General features: G+C 47.8%; 1 protein-coding gene across 1 annotated transcript; it reads right to left on the reverse strand.

Moving 5' to 3' along the window:
* Positions 1-836: 836 nt before the first annotated feature.
* LOC122387724 (Kv channel-interacting protein 1-like) lies at positions 837-25222 on the reverse strand. Its single transcript, XM_043378144.1, has 6 exons — positions 24966-25222; positions 23301-23428; positions 22926-22995; positions 21602-21672; positions 7949-8161; positions 837-2157 (listed from the first exon to the last, which is right to left on the reverse strand). The coding sequence occupies exons 2-6, from the start codon at positions 23415-23417 to the stop codon at positions 2047-2049; spliced, it is 582 nt and encodes a 193-aa protein (XP_043234079.1). The 5' UTR covers positions 23418-23428; positions 24966-25222; the 3' UTR covers positions 837-2046.
* Between the last annotated feature and the right edge of the window lie 1290 nt (positions 25223-26512).

Raw genomic sequence — 26512 nt, forward strand, 5'->3', positions numbered from 1 at the left:
GCCGTTTATCACGCAATTAAGCTTGTCAATTGTGAGCATTGGGACAAAGCTATAATTTGTGAACTCAGCCCGTGTGATGCGGCACAGCCTACCACTCCAGGCAAATAATTGCCTGTGAAAAGTGGAACATCATTCTGTAGTCGACTCTACATCCCCTATGCAATCAATTAAATGCGGGTGGAAGAAAAATTGGATTGGTTATACGCGTTACTCTTGGCCATGACCGGCTCACCGCGTCCCCGCGCAAACGCACCTCGGAGAGAACTGGTAGAACAAAGGACTAGGAAGCGATGGCATTGGAAACGCAGTCGCCGCGAATCGGAGTTCACTGAACCTGCATCGTAAGCTGACACCCGTCTCGGCTGCATTGAGGGGTGGGGAGGGGGGGGGGTGAGGTGGGGTCGGAAGAGACGGTGCTGGGAGTCGCAGTCCACTGCACTGGCTTCAAAACAATGGCCGTCACCTGATGACCGGTCCTCATGTTCTGGGGATGCAGTAGACGTGTGTGTGGGGGGGGGGAAGGAGCAGACAGGAAGTTGATTGTGGGATACTGGGGATATTCGGCTTTTTTTATTCACTTGATGGCCCATGACAGTACCATATGTTTTACTGCCTTGTACTGTCAAACCGAACTAGGTCAATTTTTTCCTCTTCAAAAAATAAAAAGGAGCCGGAGTCGCCCCCTTTTTTGGCGGCTCCGGCTCCGGCTCCGGCTCCGGGCTATATTGTTTCACGGCTCCGGCTCCGGCTCCGGCTCCGGGCAAAATATGCCGGCTCCGGCGGCTCCGGCTCCGACTCCGGCTCCGGCTCCGCATCCCTGATTAAATCGTTTATGTCGAAATGCTAAGAATAAGATTCATGACATTGACAACAGCATTTTGGATGCACAAGCAAACAACTTTTATTATCTAGTTAGAAAATGACCAGGCAATACTCGATTTCTTGCTTTAGGATGGAAAATATTTGTGTGACTTATGTAACATTATGTTAATCAAATGTTTACACATAAATTTTTTTTTTCAAAATCCACAACTTACAAACAACAAATCGTGCTAAACCTAAAACATGTTGCCTTGAACTTCGATGTTGAAGTTCAACGTAATACCGCATGTTCTTAAAGCCAAGCCACGGCATGACCCGATCGACATTGAGGAAGCCACGTTTTCGAAATTGGTTTTATGGCCGTTCTTTATCAACTAGGCAGACATTGGAAGGGTAAGGGTGACCTCTGCTGAACGCCTCCGAGGGACGCTTGGCCTATCATTCCAATAAGTTGTGTTATAATTTATATCACTCTATTGTATGTACATGCATAATGTATGTACAATGTAGGTACATATATATGCTATTCACTCCATAATTTAGTTACGAGTAGCGTAACACTTTGGCAATCATATAGCGTCGTCATCTATAACGGCATCATTTATACCCCGACAGCAATGTCAATGTCACCTCACACAATCCCCTCAGGTCGACTGTTCTTTCTCTGTACAATACGCACAAACTCTCCCGAATAGGAGATAACGGCGCACGGGGCTACACCTCTGTCTCTCTACTGGGCCGATGCGCTGGTTGGCGCGCAGCCGAGCCCGGGTCTCCTCTTACGGTTGGCGGCGGCGGCGGATAGTCCGTCAGTACGGGCGACTGGTGACGGGCGGGCGGCGGCGGATAGTCCGTCAGTACGGGCGACTGGTGACGGGCCGGCAGCGGTGGCTGGTAGCCCGGCTGGTGACCCTGGTAGCCCAGGTGGTAGTCTGGCTGGTGACCCTGGTAGCCCGGGTGGTAGCCAGGTTGGTGGTCGGTCTGCAAGGGTGCCTGGTGGCCCGGCTGATGTGTCTGCAGGGGCGGAGGGTGGCCCGACTGATGGTCCGTCTGGTAGCCTATCTGATGGCCCGTCTGCAGGGGAGACTGGTGGCTCGGTTGGTAGCCCTTCTGGTAGCCCGTTTGCAGGGACGGCTGATGACCCGCCTGCAGGGAAGCCTGGTGGTCCGCCTGCAGGGGAGCCTGGTGACCGGTCGGCGCCGCGCCGGCCGGCCACTGCTCCAGTCATAAAACCGTGTCGAGCATGTTGAGCGAGCGCAGGAAGTCTGGGTCGCGCGCGCACCACTGGCGCAGCTCCTCCAGCGTCAGCATGCCGTCCTTGTTGACGTCGATTTGCTGAAACAGACAGCAAAGCGGTACTAAATCGTACTAAGCCGTACTAAACGGTCGGTGCGGGTGACTACCAATGCAGAGATTATGTATAACAGTGGGTATAACACAATAACAGAAGCACAGCTTCCTCAGTCGTGAGATTCTCATCTCACTACAGTCTGCATGTTTTACAATCGTAACTGAATTTCGATCGATGTATTTTCCGTTCATGCAATATCTACGAGTACAGTCGTGTACAGGTTGATGGTCCCCTACTCTTTATCCACAGGGTTCCTATGGCTCAGCATTGGCAGCAGTCGCCTGGTACCGGTAGGCTGTGCCGCATGACCCGAGAGTGAAGCGGCACAGTCTACCCACGCCGTTTGACATCGGCTCGGGTCGCCGGGTCACGGGTGGAGCGCTTTGTAGACCAGCTGTCGCGTCAGACCAGCGCGGGGGGAGGGACTCGTCTCGGTGGTTGGCGTGGGCTGGCGAGTGGTGTGGGGCGTGTTGGTGGACCATGGGGGCTGGGCGGGTGTGTGTGGTCACTTGCTGCATTGCACATTTTGCGTCGCTGAACAATTGCATTCCTGTTTTTGCTAAGCACAATGCACGGAAGACCCAGCGAATATAATTTACTTGTGCATTGTGCAAAACGTGATTTGGCACGGTATCGAGGCAACCATAGGTCTTGTGCCATATAACTATATGCATGATATTTAGGCAATACGCTTATGAAAATGGTAGATTGATCGGATTGATCATGAATGTCAATTCGTATGCTAAATGTCGACATGTATTAACCCGCGCCCCGTTGGGCTCTGCCGAGCAACGCGCCCCGTTGGGGGGGGGCCATTTTGGCCCCCCCCCCCTAAGATCTCGAGAACCACGCAACGTAGCGACAAGCGGCAAACGGTGTTGGATAGCCCTATCAGGGAACTACCTTGTGACCCAATTTTATTGACCTAGGTCAAACCGATGACGTCACAGGTCAGGTCAAAGGTCCAATTTTCACCGTTTACAGGCATTTCAAGAAATGCGTTGTAAAATCGAGTAAAATGCGTTTCATTGAAAATCATCGATGGGGAAATGTTCTTCAAACACATATTTTGCTAGTTGAGGTCACTGATACCAGGTCGGGTCACTGAGGTCAGGTCACTGGGGGGTCACAATATGAAAGTATCGTGTGATGCATGTTTTATGGTCCATTTTACATGACAAATGCGATTATGTGGGTCAGGCAGCCTTTGGGGCCAGCTTAGGTCACGTTTTGGTCAAGGTCAGGTCAAGGTCAGGTCAAGGTCAGGTCAAATAAGGTCAAATTTCAAAGTTGATATTTTTGCATAAAATGGGTATCGAATCGATGCAGCTCGTCACGGGGAGTTCAATTGTGGTCTTTGTTTTGCCGTACGAGGTCTAGAATCGCTAAAAATTGAGTTCAAAAATTTGACGTCATCATTTTTGAACAGTTTTTTCGCTATAACTTGGCCAAAAAACGAGATATCGATCTGAAATTTGGTATGTATATAGAAGAGCGCAGGGACTATCACATATATTCCGTTTTTTTTCGAAATTCGGAAAAATTTTGGATTTTTTTTTAGTTTTTCTAAAAAAATCAATTTTTTGAAATTTTTTGGGTCAAAAACCCAAAATTTTGAAAATCCGAGATAGCAGTTTTGTAGCGCCGCTTTTTGTCTATTAGACCATATAAAGAACTTTGAAATTGCTTGATAACTGTAGATTTGGTGAGCGTTTCAAGATTGCATGTTTTTTGCTCATTTTTGCTCGAACATGACCTCAGTTTGACCTCAATAACTCCTGACCTAAGGTGACCTAAGACTTGAAATTTGGTGTGAAGGTGTCAAATTGATGCCCGGAAAGGTACTGAAAATTTGGCGGCGCTGCGCGCCGCCGTTTTCTTGCTATTCAGGAAAAACCACAGGGGGGGCCAAAATGGCCCCCCCAACGGGGCGAGGGTTAAATGAACGAATGAATGAATCAATCAATCAATCGACAATCGACATGTAGATATAAAACCGTATATATGGCTCGCAACCACTAAAATCAAACCAGATCCTAACTCGGAAAAGTAGCCGGAGCCCCCATGAGGCTCGAACCGGGACTCCACGTTGAAAGATTTGCCAATGATCCATCACCATTCCACCAAGCTAGAGCGACCGGCACCCGAAACCACAAAAACATTCATTGACTTTGCTGCCGACCTCCCAGCCCCGCCGCCCGCCCGTCCAGACTTTGCCCCGGCCGTGGCTACCATCCGGTGTAGCTCAGCGTAGGAGTGCTAGACTGTCAAATTTACCGGTAGTGAGAGGCCCGGTTCGAGACGCTTCGCGTGCTGGATGTTTATTTCTGTGTCCGAGGCTATGCGATTATAATCCACTTTTCAGAAAGATTATTTGGTGACAGGTCTGTTTTCTTTCTTTGCTGCAATTCATGAGGAGGCCGTATGGACCCTTACCTGTCCTTCCGCACCCCACTTGGGAGATGGGTGTTTGAACCCCCTTGGGTTTTGTGAATATCTCTAAAGCGAATTTTTGGAGGGTGGATTACGAATGATCGGTTCTATGCGACAAGTGACCACACACACCCAGCCCCAGGTCCGCTCACTCCCTCCCCACATCACCCCCGCCCCACACCACAGTACTCCGTCCAGCCCGCCTCATCCACCGAGCCGAGCCAAATCGGCAGGCCTGACCCTTACCCCCCCCCCCTCCCCCAGCCGGTGTAACGCAGCGTTCGGTCAAATCGCTCTACCAGGCGACCCGAGCCGGTGTCATACAGTGTGGGTAGGCTGTGCCGCTTCACTCTCGGGTCATGCGGCACAGCCTACCGGTACCAGGCGGCTGCTGCCAATGCTGAGCCATAGGAACCCGGTGGATAAAGAGTAGCGGACCATCAACCTGTACACGACTGTACCTATAGTGAGCGTATGTAACAGACATACACGTGAAAGGTGGTTCTATAAGTTTGGTGATGCTATGATAACCCTCGCATGTGTGCGGCGTTTTCCAGCTTCTAATGTGTAGGGGGGGGGGGTCGGTTGGACCCCCCCTTGCCGTTTGGCCCCTGATCGAGCTAGAGCTTCGCGGAAAAAACGAGTGTGTTGCCCGTGACGAGAGGAAGCCGATGATACCCAATTTTAAGGTCCTAGGTCATTGGTTGACCTTCCAGGTCAGGTCAATGACCCAAAGTCGGGAAAATCGGGACCTATTACAAAGTCGTAAAGTGTGGCTGCTAAGGGGTTTTTCGGGGTGCTGATTACGAATATCGTGTTAGTTTTGATCACAGATGATGTCTTTAAGCATTTAGACCAGGTCGGGTCAGGTCAGGTCAGGTCAATCAGTAGGCGTCGTGACGGGTATTCGTAGTACGTGTAAACCGCCTCTGACAGCTTCGTAACATGTTACGAAGGCACTAAAACTACTTCGTAAATGTTCAAATGGTTGCTAAATTCGAATTCAGCTCCAAAAACTAGCCTAGAAACATGTAAAACTCGAAAAAGTGAACCGAGGTCACCCGAGGTCACCAAAGGTCAATGACCTGACCTGACCTTCAGGTGACCTTGACACCCACCCTAATGCATGGGAGCAACATCAAATCACATGTTTGAACGTTTAAAATCACGAAAAGCTTGCAAACGCGCGGCTAATGCGAGCCGACGTACGCCGAATCGCGATTCCGGCCAAACATGGTCTCGGAAAAGAGGTCAAAGGTCATTTGGGTCAGGGTCATGAAATTTTCAGGGTAGGTGTCAAATTGATCAATGCGAGGGTACTGAAAGTTTTGTCGCGATCGGCCGCTTTTTACGCGAGTTATTCGCGAAAAACCATGGGGGGGTCCATCCGACCCCCCCCCCTACACATGCGAGGGATAATCTTGATACGGCAATACTTCCTCAGGACAAGTCGTGAGTTAAAAGGATGCTATTTTCTGACTTATCACTTGGTTTCAGATCAGACCATTATGTATCCCGTTACCTTAAAATGGCTGGCAATGTGAACTGAGTGCAGCTGACCGCACCAACCGTCGAGCCGAATTATAGATAACTCGGCGAGTGTTAAATTATTGCCGCTCGCCATTGCAGCCGGGATACCTGAGAGCCCGGCGTAAATGTTTGAGTGGCCCGTTAGCTTGTTCCGACCGAGCAGTTCCCGATTCAGACCGAGAAATTCTCACACCCTTGCAATCGTAACTGCTAACGTTACTGCCCTGGTCTCCCCTCGGAAAGCCCAGAACAGCTGAACGCATGCTATTTCGATCGCTTGCTTTTTCCAGAGACGCAGTATGCAATAGTGCATAGCAAAGTATTAAATACACAATGCGATATCTCATCGAAGCAGATTTACCGTCGAAGCTCTAGCAGTGGACTCATACCAGACATTTAACCCTCGCTCTGGCAGGGGGGGGGGTCGATGCGACCCCCCTAAGGTTTTTCGAAGATAACGTAAAGCGCCGCCAAATTTGGCACAGCTTATGGGGCAACCTTTTTACATATGACCTGAAAATTTCAGGTCCGGGTGACCTTGGGTCAGGTCACCAGGTCAGAAAAACCGGTACAAGGTCATGGTCAAATTTCAATTTTCTTTTTGCACCTGTCCAACTCACAGTTTTGGACTGATTTCCTTCAAACTTTCAGGATGTGCTAAGTTCACCGAGTTGTATAACATATAGTTCGTTTTTTTTAGGTCACTGACCTGAGGTCAGTTAGAGGTCATTACGTCGTAATGTTAAGCCTATGGGAAAATACTAATTTCGGAAAATACTGGAGATATCCGCTTCGTTCTATCACTTTTGTGCTTTGAAACCACAGTACTTAACAGCAGGTCACTTGGTGCTTCTTTGTTTGGTGTACTTATCCATGGGTCAGGTCAAATGAGGTCAACTGAGGTCAAATGACGTTTTTGCCAATAACTTGGCACATAATGACGCTACAGCTTAAAAAATGGTATCATTGTGTTCCTGGTGATCAGCCGAATCGAATGATATGCAATATGATGCAATTTGGTTAACTTGAACTTAATTCATTAATTTAAGTTTACTTAAAATTTAAGAAAAACTTTAAGTACACTAAAGCAAGCTAAAAAGTACATCATTCGACGCGCCTTGACGTACTGAGTTCACTGGTGCTTTTCTTTTTGCTCTATCTTAATTAGATCAAAAGTTATAAGCGAAAAACTTTTGACCTGCTTTTAGCGAAATTTTTACATTTATACCCCCCAAAACCCCCCTAAATATTGACCTAGAGCAACCAAATTTGCACAGGGGCGAGGACTCCAGGGGTCCACCTACCTACCAAATTTGGTGTTTCTAGGTGCCATAGGAGCCAATCGCGAGGGGGGTCGCATCGACCCCCCCCTGCCAGGCCGTGTTATGAAAAATGCCCTGCCAGGGCGAGGGTTAATAAGGCACTAAACCAGCTTTTAGTAGGTGACTTGCTGCTTAGTCACATTAGTCGGGAGAACAACATAGGTTCATATACCAGGTGCTGGAGGGTCACAACAGGTGCTGGATGGCCACAGAGGGGTCACTCCAGTGAGTGTGGTGTCTCGAAGGCACTTGAGAGGGCGTGAATGACCGCAGGGCCACCCCAGCTAAGCTAATTGAAGGTCGTTCAGAATCACTACAGGTAACACTGTCATTCAAGGTCGCTCTGGCATTTTGTTGGCCTGTAAAAGTCTCTCCAATGGATGAAGGGGTCACTCGTGGTCCCCACGCCATACAAGTCAGCCGTTGGACTCTCCCCGAAGGACGTAAGATCACCCATGGCCCCGAGGTCAGCGGACAGTCGACTACTCACGTGGAATATGGTGTCCACGTGGTTCCTGGCGGCGTGCTCGTCCAGGTGCGGGTGCACGTGCCGACCGAGCATGTCGTAGATGGCCGTCACCACCAGCTGCATCTCGTGCTTGGTGATGAGTCCGTCACCGTCCAGGTCGTACAGGTCAAACACCCAGCGCACCTTCTCATCGGTGGTGCCGCGCGACACCCGCGACAGCGCGTGAAGAAAATCCTGTCGGCGGCACACATCAACAGGCGACAGGGTTTACGGCGGTCCTAACAACACTGCGGCCGAGCCGTCACACCTGGCATTGATCCAGCGGCAGAGGCCACGGCCAGAGGTATCAAACGGGGACCATAAACCGGGACCAGAGTCGGCCTGCGTAATATGGCATGGATATCGGTCGCGACAATAAAGGAAGGGAGAACTCGGGATAGCGATCCTGCTCTTTTGAACTTATTAAATTCAATGGCATAACGTGGCACGTGGCAGCATTGCTCTTTGCACATTACTATGCATTTCAGACCCTCCGGAACAGTCCTTTTTGGCTCTTTCTCGTTACCTATACGCTTGGTTTCAACCAAACTTTGACACAATGAGTTTCAAGGCCCTACCTAATTTTTACTAACATGGTCTTTTCACAAAATATCAAAATGAAAGGCACATGTCATTGACTTGTAATGGTAAAAATTGATCGGAAAACTCTGCGCCGTGGTAGAGGCTAGCACGGCGTAGCAGCGTCAGCTGTTGCGCCGCAGCTAAGCTCCGCCCACTGCGCCGCGACACCGAGACCGGCCATTCGCCGCTCGGGGTCAGAGCAGTGCGGAGCTCTGACGGATTGGAACAAGACACACGCTAACAGTGGCGGATCCAGGGGGGGGGGGGGCAAAATGGGCATTTGCCCCCCCCCCCAAACGGCATGATTTTAACATTACGCCTATGGACGATGCATGGAAAGAATCGATAAATTTTTATGGTTTGCCCCCCCCAAACCTCTGAGCTGGATCCGCCTCTGCACGCTAACGCAGGTATCCTTGCGTGAATATCGTATCTCGCGCGGAGAGAATAAGGATGAAAAATTCAATGCAGATCGATGTATATATAAAACGGTAAGCACTCCTTTTAGCTACAGACTAAGCTCCAGAATGTTATTCCTTCAAAATTAAAGAGTCATTTTCAATAATTTATAGCGAGCTTCTCCGCTGCCCTGTTTTCCTACAGACTATGGCGCATTTAAAGAGCAACGAGACAGAATCTGCGTGCGTAGGGTGACATTCAAAGGCCTTATTTAATTGAGGATATCCACATATGTATGTACTCGTTGTTAGTTTTTTTTTTGAGAATACAATTTATTTATTTTTTGGGCAAAAAAATATTCAATTTCTCCATAATATTTCCACAATGCTTTAACTCTATTCCTGGCGGGCTCCGCCGGGACAAGAAACTGGCGGGGGGGGGCCGATTCGGCCCCCCCTGAGATCTCGAGAACGAAGCAAGATAACGACAAGCGGTAAACGGCATCGGATACGCATGGACAAGGTCTACAATTTTTACTAAGGTCATTTTCAGGTCAGGTCAAAGATGACGTCACAGGGGTCGAAAAAGTCAAAATGGCGGCGCTAGATATGGAGAGTTTTTCTAGAATAACTTTCGAATTAGTCAAGATAGGAACAAACTAAGGGCATCATCGTGATCCTCTTGTCAATCCGCATCGAATGATATATATGTTGACCTCGAAAGGTCAAGGTCAAAGGTTGACCTCAGGTCACGTGACCTCGAGGTCATCATGTATATCATTCGATGCGTCTTGATGAGCTGAACACAATGAGACCATCCACGCGTCTGCATCTTGTTCCTGTACGGAGTTATTGGCCAAAAACCTTTGGTGACCTTTGATGACGTCACATGACCTCACAGCTGCCCAACAGCAAAACAGACCTCAAGGTAGTGAAGGCTGATCGTATATGAAGTCATGTATGGTATATGGGGCCATTCCGACCCGTTTTAGTGGTAAAAACAGGGAGTTGATTTTTCCCCCATTGACTTATAATGGGGAGGTCGCGAAACTGACCTGACCTTAGGTCACCGATATCAAAATTCCGAGATATACAAATTGCACATACTGGTACCCTAACTAAAGCCTGAAGAGAAGAAATTGATCGGTCAAAAACTCTAGCTCTGGCGTGATTGCAAACTTTTCTGAGGTAGGGTCACCAAACCGCCTCTGGTGACCTGACCTGAGGTCAGATCAACTCAAAATTTTCAGACATGTTGCGTAGAAGCCTTCTAGGAAAAGTCAGAAAATTTGAGCTTCTTAGCTCAACGCGTTTGGGAGAAATAACCAAAAAACCTCAGGGGGGGGGGCTCCTGAGGCCCCCCCGCCAGGAATAGGGTTAAGGATATTGTTGATAGATGTTAAGGCCGAAAAACAATAAAATAGGGAAAGATAGGACGACTCAATCTGAAAATGTAGATATGCAATATCGAGAGTTAATGATCTCCCATCCTTCATGCCCCCTTTTCAGTCTCTCGTCTATAATCTCTATCTCTGTCACTTATCTCTGGTCTACCATCTTTGTCTCTGTCATTCGCGTCTGCCGTCTTTGTCTCCTGTCTCTGCTCTAGAGTTTATGCATACTGTTTGCTGTCCACTAGCCACCGTCTACCGTTCGTCTCATTGTTACTTTGTCTCCTCTTCCTTTTTCTTCCTTCCTCCGTCCTTATTAGTCGTTGAACAACTGATTTTAAAGTTCATGACATGCAAACAAGTGTGCCACTCCGCTGCGCCGCGCGCACCACCGCCGGCCGGCCAGACTGCGACTGCCGCCGACATGACCCGAGGCTGGACCGCAGGTGGGCGGAGCCTAGCCGCAGCGTGCCAGTGCGTCACGACCAATCAGAGGGGAGACGGCGCCCAGTCTGTATCAGCCTCTAAGCAGGCCTCTGACGACCTTAACATTATCATTCAATGACAAGTGCCCTTATTTTTCATTTTTTGTTAATAGACCATATTGATAAAAATTAGGTAGGGATCTCAAACTACCAATGCCAAAATTTGGTTAAAAGCAAACGCATATACAACGAGAAATAGCCGAAAAGGACTGTTCCACATGGTCTGAAATGCATAATGGCCGTTTTCACGACGGAACTTTCGCAGAGGAACTTATTTGATACCTAAAAAGTACCTACCCTTAGAGGCCTTAACATCCCTCAAACTGAAATATTTTATGTTCAAAATAATTTTAGAAGTTTAAATCTGGGCATTTTTTGCCCTCAAATCACTTATTTATTTACAAACACAGCAATTTTTGGTTCTAGTAGCCCACCTTTCAACTATGAGGTATTAAATCAGCGTGGCAACTTGCTCCCTCTTTGCTCCCTCGGGTATCTAATTCCGGAATTCTTAAAAACAAGGAAAGTATATATCGAGTTCTCTTTTATACCTATTCAGTTATGTTTTAATGGTGATTAAAATATGACAAATTTTTTAATTACATTTCATATAAGAAAACACGCAAAACAATGAAACAAAAATAACTACGGCAGATAATTACCTTCAGGTATCTAATTCCGACCAATCAGCACCTCAGTAGGATATGACGTCATACAAGAATGGTGGTGAAGGCTGTTTGCAGTCCCGGCCGGTAGGTCACGTGACCGCCGGGCGCCTCGGGTCACGCGGCGGTCGGGAGTCGGACGCGGGGCGTGGTCGCGGGCGGACGCGCGGGGCATCATGCTTTGCTTTGCTTGCTTTGTCAACTTCATATAACTTACTATCGCATTCGTGTGAAAGCCAAACACTGCTCAGTGCCCTTAGAAATTGAGTTTTGGAAAGCTCAAGTCCCTATAGCTCCTCAGGTCGGCAACAGTTGAAGCCTCATCTCAACCCATGTGAAAAAACGAGGGTAAGGAACCTTGTGTTGCTTTTTCTTTTACCGTCATAATTATCTCAAACCATCACAATTTTGAGTTGCCACATTGTCTGCTTCACTATATTCGTGTAAAACTTGGGTGAAGGCTGGTGGCTCAAAGAAAGGTGAAGATATTTCTTTAAGTGCCTAATCCGTGAAATTGAAATATCCCGGCTTTACAAATCTACACTTTTTATTTTCTCCACGATACATTTGTTTAAATTGTTAAAATTTTATCTACATTTGTTAAAATCGGGGCTTTGGTTTTGTGTCAACTAGATCATAAAGTTTACTATAGTTTTGTTTAAAACCTGGTGGCCTGAAGAAAATAGTGATTTTGCTAAAATGATTTTCGGAAATTTGTTGCTTTCCAAATCAAATAACTTATACCTATATTTCATTCAAAATTAGGAGGCATTATTACTGTTTTTTTGTAACATGAACTGAGTTTGGGTACAGTGCTCCGGAAACGTTGTGGAACTTTAAGCTAGCTAGAGCAGTTTCCATAAAAATTGTTTAGATAGTTGACATGGCTTGTTGACAACTCTTTTGCTGTTTCTAAAAAAGTGAAAAAAAAAATATTTTCCTGCATTAAGCACACAAGGCATGTTATTCTCATAAGCTATCGAATGTGTGTGTGTGTGTTTTTTAAGCTGTTTTTTTAAGCTTTTAAGCTGTAACTTCAGTTACTTCACTTTAGAACATATTGCCTAGAATGCGTCACTGATCATGAGCTGGTATATCATATCATATGTAGCAAATACATAAATGAGAATAGTGTGTCATGAATTTTTGTGCATGCTTCTGGATCATCTGTAATTACATCAAAGGCTCGGCTCAAGAGTGTCCTGCCGACCAGCTTATGCCCAACCCTTTCTGTCCGCAGAACGTCGCCTGCGACTCCCGCACGCCGTTTGCCCCGACCGTCCGTACTGGTCTTCGCGCTGCGAGCCGCGCTGGAGTTCGCGGCGGCGTCGTGGAGTTCCCATCGGGACGGCGTGTGATGCCCGCGTCGAGCTTATAAGCCGTGAGCTTCGATTGGCGGCTCACGCGGTCACCAGCTGTATGTACTATTGGTCTCAAGATAAGGGTCCAGGCGACCTGTAGGTTTGATGCGGTGAATACCCCCACCTTCGCCACACTCGCTCGGTGCTACGGAGCTCCGATCTCGCGACCGGTCACCTGTACTTGTAGACTGTGCCGCATGACATAGCAGTTAAGCGGGCCAGCGGAGCTTAGGCGGAAACTAGCGCCGCGTTTGACAGAGAAGGACGCTCACCATTCCGGCGGGAGGGTCGCTCGCCATTTTAACTCCATGTAGCGTCTCGCTGACAATGAAAGACACTACAGGACGACAATATATCGTTCCGCAAAAGTTATGTCCACTACTTCCCTGTTCCTAATCGTGTCCACACCTGAAGGATGACGGTTCAGGCTGCACTCCTGCATTGCGAGTCCTTGGCTGCAGAGCATGAGGTGACGAACGACCCTCGGGTCACGGATCACCGAGCTACGGCCAGTTTCACAGAGATTGTCCACCTGAACGGCTGCGTCGCTACGTGAATGTCTGAAATTTCTATCAAGGGAGCTGAACCAGACAGTCGGCATGCTCCAGGCCGAAATGTCACAGCGTGTCATTGCTGATTGGTTGAAACATCTGCCTGTTGTTTTTGTTTGCAAGTCTTAATTATAGACGAACTGTCTGCACAGTCCGGTGTTGGTGGGATAAGCATACGGCTGCTGGCAGTGTTGCTGATCGTTCCAGTTTGCCGGTGTGCGCCTACCATTTCAAACGTTACAGAAATCGCATCGAAAAAGGCGACCGGGAAGAGGGGCCAGTAGTTGGCGACAAAATTGGCCAAGCGGCTCGCGCTGAACCGCTATCACATCTCCAAACAGGACCGTGAGACGCAATTGGAAGAGCTCTCCAAGGCTCATTACCTACCTTCTTCCCAATACTAAGCCAACGCATGGTCAATGACATGTTGACATGCATTTTCAATCAGGACGGTGCGCCAACTCATCGCTCTGCCAAGGCCTAGCGGTGGTGCGAATTGAACGTGCCACACTTCTGAAGGAAAGAGATGCTAGCCGGCTGCCCTCCGGAGCCGGACCTCATCCTGATCGACGAACTTCGGGGTGTCGTCCAGCAGGACCTGGACAAACAGAAGCCGGCGGCCAACCTCGGCGCCTTGTCGCTACAGCTCAAACGGGCATGATAAAAAATCCAGCCGTATTTACTGCACAACCTAGTTGCCAACATGTAAATTTGCGTTCGTATGTAAGTCCCTGTTCGTGGGAAATAAACTGAACGCTAAAGAGAATCGCTGTCCCCTATGTAGTAACTTAGAGAGAACATTTTTTTTAGAGGATAAAACTTATGCCGGACCATGTAGCTCACGCATCATTCATTGCAGTTTCACCTTAGACTGCAAGACGTGGCAATTTGTTTAGGACATAGCAATTAATGTTGTCATGATCGGCATACCGCCGAGAACGTCACTATTTATATCATTATCTTTCTAGTTGAGGTTTATTTGCCATTTCGGTCTACAGTGCAGGGATATTTCTATCTCGCACTCCTCTGAGATGCAAAGATAAGAATTTGTTATCTCTGCATCCCTCTGAGATGCAAAGATAAGGTCTCGAGGCTTCATAGCGAAAAAATCAAGAGTTCATGTGATGATGGGTCAATAACCGAACGACATTTTAATGGTTGCTTATGGATGAAACTTATGAAATAAGAAGAAACTACTCTGAATCTATTTTTACATAGATGAATGCATTTAAAGATAATATTTTATTAATTAACCCTCGCCCTGGCAGGGCATTTTTCATAACACGGCCTGGCAGGGGGGGGGTCGATGCGACCCCCCCCCCTCGCGATTGGCTCCTATGGCACCTAGAAACACCAAATTTGGTAGGTAGGTGGGCCCCCTGGAGTTCTCGCCCCTGTGCAAATTTGGCTGCTCTAGGTCAATATTTAGGGGGTTTTGGGGGGTATAAATGTAAAAATTTCGCTAAAAACAGGTCAAAAGTTTTTCGCTTATAACTTTTAATCTAATTAAGATAGAGCAAAAAGAAAAGCACCAGTGAACTCAGCACGTCAAGGCGCGTCGAATGATATACTTTTTAGCTTGCTTAAGTGTACTTAAAGTTTTTCTTAAATTTTAAGTAAACTTAAATTAATAAATTAAGTTCAAGTTAACCAAATTGCATCATATCGCATATCATTCGATTCGACTGATCACCAGGAACACAATGATACCATTTTTAAGCTCTAGCGTCATTATGTGCCAAGTTATTGGCAAAAACGTCATTTGACCTCAGTTGACCTCATTTGACCTGACCCATGGATAAGTACACCAAACAAAGAAGCACCAAGTGACCTGCTGTTAAGTACCGTGGTTTCAAAGCACAAAAGTGATAGAACGAAGCGGATATCTCCAGTATTTTCCGAATTTAGTATTTTCCCATAGGCTTAACATTACGACGTAATGACCTCTAACTGACCTCAGGTCAGTGACCTCAAAAAAGCCGGACTATATTTTAAACAACTCGGTAAACTTAGCACATCCTGAAAGTTTGAAGGAAATCAGTCGAAAACTGTGAGTTGGACAGGTGCAAAAAGAAAATTGAAATTTGACCATGACCTTGTACCGGTTTTTCTGACCTGGTGACCTGACCCAAGGTCACTCGGACCTGAAATTTTCAGTTCATGTGTAAAAAGGTTGCCGCATAGGCTGTGCCAAATTTGGCGGCGCTGCGCGCCGCCGTTTTTACGCTATCTTCGAAAAACCTTAGGGGGGGTCGCATCGACCCCCCCCCCTGCCAGGGCGAGGGTTAAGAAGAAACCTCAACATAGAAAGATATAGGATTCCTCATGGCTCACTCGTGGAAGATCGGATATCTTTTCCTCGCGTGTTACAGAAAAACCTCGCTCCTTCGTCGCTCGTTTTTTCAGTAACCCGCTTGGAAAAGATATCCTTATCTTCCACTCGGAGCCATGAAGAATCCGCTATATCTGAACGGTTGAATTATTTCAACCTTAATAACTTTTAATTTCCTACTGTTTCATACAATTTCATGTATGGCGCTGAACAAGTGTTGAACAGTTCATTTCAATAACTACATTGTTAAACCTCCGGTAGGGTTAACCATTAAACAATATGTTAAGTGTTACTCTCGCCCCGTTCGCTATGTGTTCGCTTTATAATTCTATCAAGCGTGATATCATTCTAAGAAAGCACTAAAAGTGTAGAGTGTAAGAAGCCATTCCCACTGATGGGACTCGAAGCGATGCAGCTAGGTAATGCATAAGGCTGATTGGCGAGCTTCAGCTTGTAGACAAGACAAGGAAATGTTCTCAAAAATCAAATCCACACGTAACAAACATATTTCAAGAGTGCACGTATCTCGTTGTCGTTTTATCCGTTATTCCTCGTCGGACCTATCGGCTTTCTGAATACCGAGAGACGTCTAGAGTGTGTGTGTGTGTGGGGGGGGGGGACCCCGCCGCCGTTTCGCCCATTATTAAGCTAAAAGCCTTGCAAACAAAAACAACACCCAGCGATTCACAATCAAGTTAAAGGTGTCAGATCAGCATGTGACCTCTGAGGTCAGGTCACGTGCACAGGTGCAGGGTGCTCACTGCTCATTAGCGAATAACGTAAAGTAAGCCCCCGCTGGAGCCCCAAATGATCGCCGGCCATCGTGCAGACGAAGCCTTCGACGACTCACGGCAGCGTTCAGTTCATCAAGCGTCTTGGACTCTTGAGTTCGCTCCGCAATTTGAGTTACTTGAGGTTGAACGGTGAAGTCCAGGCAGGAAAAATCCAGACTGCAGAGTGACCAGGGGTGCTGGGATCTTGTTCAGTTGCTCGAAGGTGAAGAGAGTCTAGCAATTTTTCAGTAATCTGTCCAGTATTCACGTTTGCAATGGCTTAAGAAACCTGGGAAGGCATTTTTTAATATATGAGCTTGTGATGTCAATTACAGAAAGTCGTGATACCGATACCAAACCAAATACCAACAGGAACCGTGGGAAAATACCGAAACCGAACCGACTTGGGAATATCAGGGAAATGCCAACTTTTTACCAAAGTCACAGTCTCTTTTACAGTAGCAAGGATTTACAATACCAACAAAATACCAAATGTGTTAGCCTCGAAACGCCAAATACCAAGTTGGTATCGGTTTTGTATCGGTATGCCAAAAAGTTCGTATTTTATTGACATCTCTAATATGGACACTCCTCCACAAGAAGAAACTGAACTGGAAACAGTATCGTCCGATCCTAATGACCGTCATCTCCCCTGACAGCATGGTGTCGAGGCTGGAAGCGTTCACCTTTTGGCTCACGGCTCAGTGAAGCGGAAGAATGGTTCGAAAGGGTGATATTGAGTGACGAAAAGTGGCTCGCGCTACAGCAAGCACCCGCAAGAATAATACAGGCTCCTTCGCCGAAGAATCCACAAAAGTTGATTCCATACAAGGATGTGCACGGAGCGAAGTTCTTGGCCGAGGTCTGCCGCACGGAGAAGCAAGTTTTCTTCGAGCGACACAACTGATTTCTGTTTGTGCTATGTAAAATGTCTAAGATTTATCATTCCAACGGTGACCTGTTTATGCAATATGTCTTACGCCTCTGGCGGGGCTAACTTTATGTCATCTTTTATTGATGACCCTGTAATTTAGAGGATAGCGCGTGGATGTTTAAATGCGGTTATCCCGCACCGTAGACAGTGTTTACAATTTCTTCACGTGCTAAGAAAGAAAATTATCAGATGTCGTGTAACTGATTTTTTAAACGTCTAGACGATTAACAAACTGTTAAACGTCTAGTAGACATTTCGTCTAGTCTGAAATATGTCGCATTCTTATATAAAATGTATTTTTTATCATTAAGCGCCCAAAAGATATCGGCGGTACGGGATAAAATTATTCAACCGCTCGTAGGTAGAAAAATATTTTAAACGTCTCGCCTAACCGCTCGACGTTTAAAATATTTGTTCAACCTACTCGCGGTTTAATATATAACCACCTTGTATTTGAGTTGCAACGGTAGTTAATTTATGTTAAACCGCGAGTAGGTAGGACAAATTTTTGAAACGTCGAGTCGATAGGCGAGACGTTTAAAATATTTGTCTACCTACGAGTGGTTTAATAATTTTATCCCGTACCGCTGGCATCTTTCGGTCACTTAAGTTAAAAAATACATTTAATGTAAAAATACGGCATATTTCAGACTAGACAAACGTCTAGACGTTTAACAAATCAGGTAAACGACATCTGGCAATTTTTTCTCTTTGCACGTGAAGCAATTGTAAACACTGTCTACGGTGCGGAATAATGACAAAAAAAAACTCCAATATCTACGTAACGTCGCTTATGACGTTGCACATGGTTCACAACGCAAAAGTTGAGCATCGATCTTGCAAGTAGTGAAGCGACACGAGCACGACTCCATGTGCAAACGATAGTCGTAAATCTTTTTTTTGTCATCAACATAAATTTTGATATTTCCCTTGTTGAATTATGATGGTGAGGGAGGTCACGTCATTGACCTAGCTTTACGTGAACTTCTAGAAATTACGAGACATAAAAGTTGCAAGGTCTCGGAAGAATATGAAGTCCTGTTTGCAGAAGTTGACCTAGCAATGGCGGAGTTGCCAAGCCGCAATATTTTGGGACCGAGTGAAGTCTTGTATGACGTCATAGGTCAGTGACTCGACAAGAATTGAAAATGTAATTGGTCGTTGGTGTCACCAGAGAATGGGCTTGAATCAAGTCAGGTGTGCTATTTTTCAGCTTTCAGGTTTCCTTGTTGAGAGCAATCGCAAGAAGTCTGGGGTAGGTAACACCCGTCACCCTCATCTATGGAAAGTTATGCTTTTGCGGAGCGACCTTCAAAGCTAGTGCGCCCCATGCACTGTCGTGTTTTCAGCTTGCTGTCGGTTTTCCAATATATGGAAGCCAGTTACAGGCGTCTCTTAGTCTCTCATTGGTCAATCGCACACACCACGTGTGGTTCATCAACGACCAATGAGAAGATGAGAAACGCCAGCAAACTGACAGCATGCTGATTTGGTGATCAAACAGCGCCCTGACCACACCCCTCCCATCTATCGCTGACACCCTGCTCGGTAACTCGTCTCGAGACGCGACTGAGCCAGACCCTTCGGCCGGTTACCGCCGCCGGCATAATTCCGCCTGATTCCGACTGCACCGCGGGACACCACACTGCGGCGAGCGACCCCGCTGTCAAACTCGGGCCGAATGCACCCCCTCCCCTACCCCCACTCCAGCTGTGGCGAGGGTGAGGGTATTCACCGCATCAAACCTCCAGGCCGCCTGGACCCTTATCTTGAGACCAATAGTACAGCCTCGGCCCCGACGACCCCGCTAATGGCCGAGACCGGCATACCCCCGGCATGGGTCCGCTGTCCGGCGCAGCGCTGGCCGCCCGCATGCTATGCTACTTTTGGCTGTATCGCTGCCCAGCGGGAGCGCGCTCCACGCTGCGGAAGAGGTACACGTTGCGACCCGACTGAGGACTGCAACCGGATGGTGACACGTCGGCCTCTGCGCCCTGGCCGGGGCAGGCGTGACCGACGTCACAGTGGAGGAACGCCCAAACAAGACCAGCCCACCGTCGGAGCAGCATGGAAATATCATGTTCTGCCTGGACGTCGGACCCGGCGGCCGCAGTGCACCTGCACACGTGCGGAGAGGGGCGCTGGAGGCTACTCTGGAGCTTCTGCCATTCCGCGGCGCGACTGCTGGCAAAACGGCGGCGATTGAGGCGGTTGGGAACAGCTGCAGCAATGGTGATGGCGGTGATGGCGACATGGCGGTTTGGGACTTCATCTCAGCGCGGCCGCCGCCCAGGCGCCGCTGCGCCCGGCTGCTCAGCCACCTACCGGATGGCGGGGTGGCCCTTACGGCCCTCACGCCCGTTCGGTCTGCGGCCACGTTGTGGGGTGGCGGTCGCGGGGTTAGCGGCGTTGGACTTCGTCCTTTATCCAGACTGCACCGTACCATCTGAACGGATGGATCTGCCAAGAAAGATGACATCCAAGGCGGCTATGAGGCGATCACAAAGCTTCACCAAGAGCTTCTCCTTCATGGGGCCGGCCGGCCGTTAAGTCGCAACACCGGCTGCCGAGTGCCAACAGCTGCGTGCGCTGGCGCCGACGCGTTGTGGGCCGCGCTGCTGACGCCCAAGCTGCGATATCAACCATCTATGAATAAGTGGCAGCGGTGGCGGCTTGTCAGTTGTTAACGTGCCTTAACAGACGTTGCGAATAGCCCGCGTTGGAATCGCATGGTTGGGAACACAACGCAAGTAAAAATGGGCTTCCTTGATGAACCTACTTTTTAAGCATTGTAGCCTTTGTAATTTTGGATGTTTTGCTGTAGATATTATTTTCTACATATATACTATATAGGCACTCACGTGCTTTAAATCGCGCAATGCAATTGAACCATGGTAAAGACAATAATAAATGAACTGAGAGCTGACATGCCCCATGCTTTGTGTGTGTATGTGTGTGTGTGTGTGTTTTTTTTTTGCGAGTCGATAAAAGTGGTTTTGGACACTGGATGAGTTTTTAGGGGTGTGGTGAGGGGGGATGTAATTCCACAGACATTCTGTCAGATTCACTAATGCAGTAGGTCTGTGCGGTGTTTATAGTTATCGGAGCATTCTTTGAAAGTCGTGAATAGGGCCACCGAGTACCTAAAGCCGTGATATTCCCCCACAAAAACTTCTTTTAAATAACCGGGGATAGGTACATGAGCAGAGTAAATGCTATTACGAACGCCTATCACAATGCTGAGCGAATAGGAAAATCCATAGATGGAGAATTGTGCCGCGTTACGGGTGCTCGGGCGCACCCAATCCACCGTTACCCCAGCGGTGACCTTGACCCGCATCGTCTGTCTCGGCTCCAAAGCCAAACCGGCGTGGAATTGGGAGCGTTCGAGCACTCATGGTCCAGCGCAATTCTCCACCTAAATCCATTCCTGATACACATTTGCTTGCTCATAGTCATGTAACCCCGGTAAATTCACCCAACTTTCATATTGGTCGCTCCATAGACAGATGGTCACAGAGATCAACTTAAAAGGCCATTGTTGCATTCATTTAGTGGAGATCATTATTAAAGAGCCGTGACAGGCCACAAGTCGCGTGACATCATACGTGTAACGACCAATGACGACGGCCTGCAAAACCCAATGGAAGCGGCTAGCAGCGTGCAATAAAACAGGGCGCTGCTTTCTAAATGTCTGTCGTGCGCCATAAATGAATATATTCTTTGTAGCCTGGCAACTCAGTATCTTTTTTTAACTATTGTACTAGTATTTAATAATTTCATAATTTTATAATTGTACTTACGCTTTATGTTGATATTAGTGATAAATCCTTAGATAAAGTAAATCGATGTGATATTTAATAGAAAAATAGCAAACTAACGCACCATTCATTCGAAAGCTGGGGAACCTACTAAAAAGAACTACTAAAATTCCTGAGGAACTTTAGGATCAAATGGGGATTAAATAGATGCCTGCTATTCCGTCGTGAAAACGGCCAATAGGTACCATTTTCATGGAAATTGGCTACGATAGTCGATAGCTAATTTGCAAAATAGAGATGATGCATATTGCATAATGCATCGTCATATTAAATACCAAGAATCCCTATAATGCATGCTAGTTATGGACTGTCAAACGTTCATAAATGACTCCAAGGACTTACCTCAAAGTTGATTTGGCCGCATTGATTTGGCTTCAAAGTGTTGAAAACATAGTGAGCGTACTGGTTGGCATCTGAAATGAGATTTTCGCTTAGAGGGTATCTCTCTCTCTCTCTCTCTCTCTCTCTCTCTCTCTCTCTCTCTCTCTCTCTCTCTCTCTCTCTCTCTCTCTCTCTCTCTCTCTCCGTCTCTCTCATCTCATCTCAACAAGAGACAATAGGTACATAGGTACTTCAAACAGAAGTCACATTGATAGCGTACCATGCAAGTCGTAAAGTAGCGCTGAACTGAAATGCTTATGGTGATATGAAATATGAATTGACGTGAGCTGGTCTTGAGAGGGAATTTGGTAAAGCTTGGTGATCAATGGGATGATTGGTTAGTCTGAACGGCCTTTTGGGGGCGTGTGGTTGATCTGAGTTGTCTATCGACTATCTGAGTGCCCATTTAAAGTGCTAAAAGACCAATGTCGAAAGTCACACCTTTAGCTGATACGACAGTTTTCTTCTTCAACTAAATCCAAAGCACTGTGTTTGACGTTTGTATGTTTGGACACATCCCGCGGATGCATTATTGTATGGGTGCAGTGTGCATTGGTGCGGCGAAGTCCGGCCCCACGTGACCGTCCGTCACGGCGCTGCTGACGGAGGCCGCTCCACTCTCCACCCCTTCCCTTCTCCGACCAATGGCCATTACACTACGTGCCCGCTCACGGATATTGCGCAGGAACATGCTACTCTGTGTATTTCCCACCGATCGATGGGCTCAGAGGCTGCAAGCTGGGTTGAAGCAATGTAAAACCTGGGACAGCATTTGCCATTGGCGCGTAATGTCTCGATTTTTGTTGTTGCTGTTGTTGCTGTTAGATTGCAGCTCCGATCTTCAACGAGTATGTTTTTAAGGACGATGCTATTTACATATACACCATGCGTATAGACCCCTGGTAGATATTTATCGTCTTTTTGACTCTGGCGCCACAGCAAATTAATATTTTTCATTTCAATGTGGTTATTTTCTCTCAAAACAAGGGCCATACTTTCTCCCTTCAGTGGCCATACTCAAGCTGAGTCGTCTGACCTGAGGCACAGCCCTGTGTCCCAGGTCACCATCTCGTGATACGAGAGTGTGGTAAAATATACGGCTGTCATAAACACAACGGCTCTTGCGAATAAAACGAGCCAAACACAATTTAGCCACTTCTTCGCGTGTCTGTGCGAGAGATCACGACCATATTCATATCATACCCACCCGTTTGGTCAAGTTTACGGGGACAAAATGAAAACATTCTCGCAGACAAAGGGAGTCGTATTGAATGCAATAACTCACCTCCCTGTGGAAAGTATTGCGCAAAGATGAGCTTGAAGGCAGCCTCGTCCACCAATCCCGAAGGACACTCCTGAAACAAAGCGAAAAATAAAATGGGTGACAAAATTGATTATGCTTTCTTCTTCTTTCTTTTCTTTTCAGTCTCACTCTCTCTCTCTCCTCTCTCCTCTCTCTCCCCTCCCCTCCCTCTCTCTCTCTCTCCCTCCCCCCCTCTCTCTCTCTCTCTCTTTCTCTTCCTTTCTCTCTCTCTCTCTCTCTCTCTCTCTCTCTCTCTCTCTCTTTCTCCCTCTCTTCGTCTCTTTATCTCTCTTTTCTCCCACTCCCCCTTTTTCTCTCTTATTCTTATTCATTCTCTCTCCCTCTCGTGTGAGGTACCTGTTTGAAGCCGCGATACATGAGCTGGATTTCCTTTCGCGTGAAGCGAGAGCTCCTGGCCAGCTTGTTGAGCTCCTCGGGCCGGTACCTGGCGGCCAACAGTCGTACCTCCTCCATGGCCGTGGCTGCTGCAGGCACACAGCGCAGCGCATATCAGAATTGGCAGCTGTCTTTAACCCGCCAAGCACATAATGGAATGATCAACATAGCACTCAGCGTAGCACAACACACAGCAACTGACCAACTAGCACAGCACAGCACACAGGAGCCGTCTTACCAGCACAACACACAGCAATAGACTGACCAGTGACCAGCACAGCACGCAACCATCGACTGACCAGCACAGCACAACATACAGTACACAGTCGGTTGATAAGGACAGCGGTCAGCACAATACGGCACAGCACAAACTAAGCATCCGTCCCACCAGCAAATCATAGCAAAGCGTCAACATCACGCTCCACTAATTGACATACCCATTAATTAGTGAACTCATCAATGTTAATTTATTTACGACCATATGGAGGCCAATCGACAGCACGAGTGTCCAATGAACAGCATTCCTGTCGCCTGGAACTATTTCCAAGTGTAAATAGCTCGACGTGCGGACGAGCGAATAGCCAGGGATTCCGACTTTTGTGACGCTGGGGCATGTGACGTCCTTCAGCCAAGTAAGTGGGGAGACAAGCGGCAAGCAGTTTCCCATTTTGCAATCAGAGAACTGAGAAAAGCAAATCGCTCAGTCTGATCTACGGAGAAGATAATGCATAGCTTTCCCACAAATTAGTTTCAAAATTGATGAGCTCCCTCAAATGAGAACAACCGTGAATGACACTGTAAGGGATGGTCATTTCCCTGTTATTGCTGCCATGGATAAAAGTTAAAATTAACTTCCTGCTCCCGGAATTATGCGGAATGCCCTTTCATAAATTGATCAGTGATGGGAAGCGAAAAATCTTTTAGCCGTTTTAGTTAGGGAGCCGAGCTCCTGTGCATGGGCTCGTCTGCATGCCTTATATTAACGGCACTTTTTTATTCCGCTCACCTGAATTGACGGGAGCATTTGAATTGAGCTCTTCAGCTCTTTTAATACACAATTGTGCTCCTTTTTCGCACAAAGCCGTATGGAGTTCCCCTGAACCTAAATATTGACCAAAGGCTGAAGGTCAAGTGAAATCAAACTTCAAAGGTAGGCTAGTCGGCGCGCTGGAATAGCTTGGGTAGCCAGTCATAGCGGGGATGACAAATTTTAGGGAATCCATTCAAGAAAACCAACAATAGCATAGCAGAATTCTAGACAACAGCATAAGGGTCGACTCCCATGGACCACTCCATCTAATGCCAGCAAACGACCCAACTTCTCATCAACAGCTAATCTCTTCTGTTGTCTAAGGCAGGACCTCCTGTTGAAGAACAGTAAGTTGTCAAGTTGGCTACAGGACCTCCTGGTACCCATGCAGCATGACCTTCTGTTGTCTATAGTAAAGCCTCCTGTTGGTTACATTACAACAGGACCTCCTGTTGCCTACAGTAAACCATCCTGTTGGTTACCATAGGACCTTCTAGTAGTAACCACAGCAGGACCTCCTGTCAGCCACATTGTAGGACCTCCTGCGGTGCGCTCCTGTCGCCCACAGCAGGACGCTGCCTGCCGCCGTCACTGACCTGTGTACTGCTGGGCCGGCGCCGCCGCCAGCCGCTCTCGGATCCAGCCGATCGGTCCCGTCGTGTGCTCGGCTCGCGCGGGCCCGCGCTACTGCTCGGCCTGGCTCGCAGCAACAGTGTGCCGGTATCGATCAGTGAAGTCGGCCGTCGACTGCCGCCGCTGCTACCGGCCCACACCGGATGAGTCGGCGCCGACGACGGCCACGACGGCGCCGACTCGGTCAAATCGCTGCCGGCCCGCGCGGAGGTCACCGCTCGCGAGATGATGACAAAATATTTAGTGATTAGGTACACCTTTGAATTATCTGCGAGGATGCGATAGGCACTATATATTATATGTATATGTTAGGGTGGCACTTAAAAATCAATTTTTGATTTTTAATGCGTGCGGGTGGTTTTCCGGTTCCATTCCCGTAAAAAATAAGGGATGCAAATTTTTATTGAAAAAATATTGATATCTAGAGGTCGCGAATCAAGGTCAAAATTGAGATTTTGGTAGCATATTTCAATATCATTGAAATCGTTTCTGACTTTCCTATTACGCTGTAATCGGATGATAATAAGGCATTTCTTAGTAATTTTCATATTGTTTATTGATATTTCATGCAGCTTCGGTCACACCAAAACGCTCGTCTATGTACTCCACTACTCTAGTTCCTCCTCTTTAGTAGATTATTGGCGCCTCATTGGAGGGAGGGGTATCATGAGCAACGGGCACCCAGATCACGTGTGTAGCCTGGTTAGCAATTTGCAGTCGATCTTCGGGTGTCAGGTTAGCGTTTTCTGTGATTTTTTAAACGACATGGAGGAAGAACTGGCGCTAATCTTTGTCTTTCATGAGTGCCAGTCCTACATCAGCGCCATACCGCGCCTGGTGAAGTCATTCACCATCCGCAGCTCCCGGACTACACGAGCTGCGGTTTGGTAGCTGCTGTCCTCCCAGTGGCCTTGGTCATTGATTATTAGCCCCGCGTCCAGGTTGTAGATCCTTGAGAGCTTTTTGAACGATGGTGTGAGGAAGCTCGCCAACGTCTCGGTCGCGAGAGCGGCGTTCATAGTGTCCACTAAGGACTTATGGGGCGGGTCCTCGTCCTCCCTCTCCTACAAGTCTATTGCCCGCACCATGTCTTGATTGAGCCCGAGGGTCGGGGTCTAAGAGCTCCAGAGTCACCAGCCGATCGCTCAAGTACTACAGGTGACGGCCGAAGACCGGGACTGTCGCCTTCGACAGCTCCTTGTCGGGGTAGGTGCAGAACGAGTTCACGAAGGTCAGGTCCAGAGCCGGCGCAGTGGCAGTAGAGTCCCAAACCAGGCGGCGGCGGCGGCAGCAAACTTGCAGGCGACGGACAGCGCACAGCGTCTGATGACCTGGGCCTCGGCCGCCGTCAGCCGGAGCCGCTCCCTGAAGAGGAAGGCATCCACAGTGCGGATGGTCTTTGCCATCCACCTAACTCAGTGGAGTACTCTGAGGCGGAGAAACGGATGCCGTGCTTGGAACAACTCCACCGAGAGCAATTACGCAGTGCTCCAGAAGTTTTCGATAGGTA

The sequence above is a fragment of the Amphibalanus amphitrite genome, unplaced genomic scaffold (assembly GCF_019059575.1).
Source record: "Amphibalanus amphitrite isolate SeventyFive unplaced genomic scaffold, NRLGWU_Aamphi_draft 000296F_arrow, whole genome shotgun sequence".
Classification (NCBI taxonomy): Eukaryota; Metazoa; Arthropoda; class Thecostraca; order Balanomorpha; family Balanidae; genus Amphibalanus; species Amphibalanus amphitrite.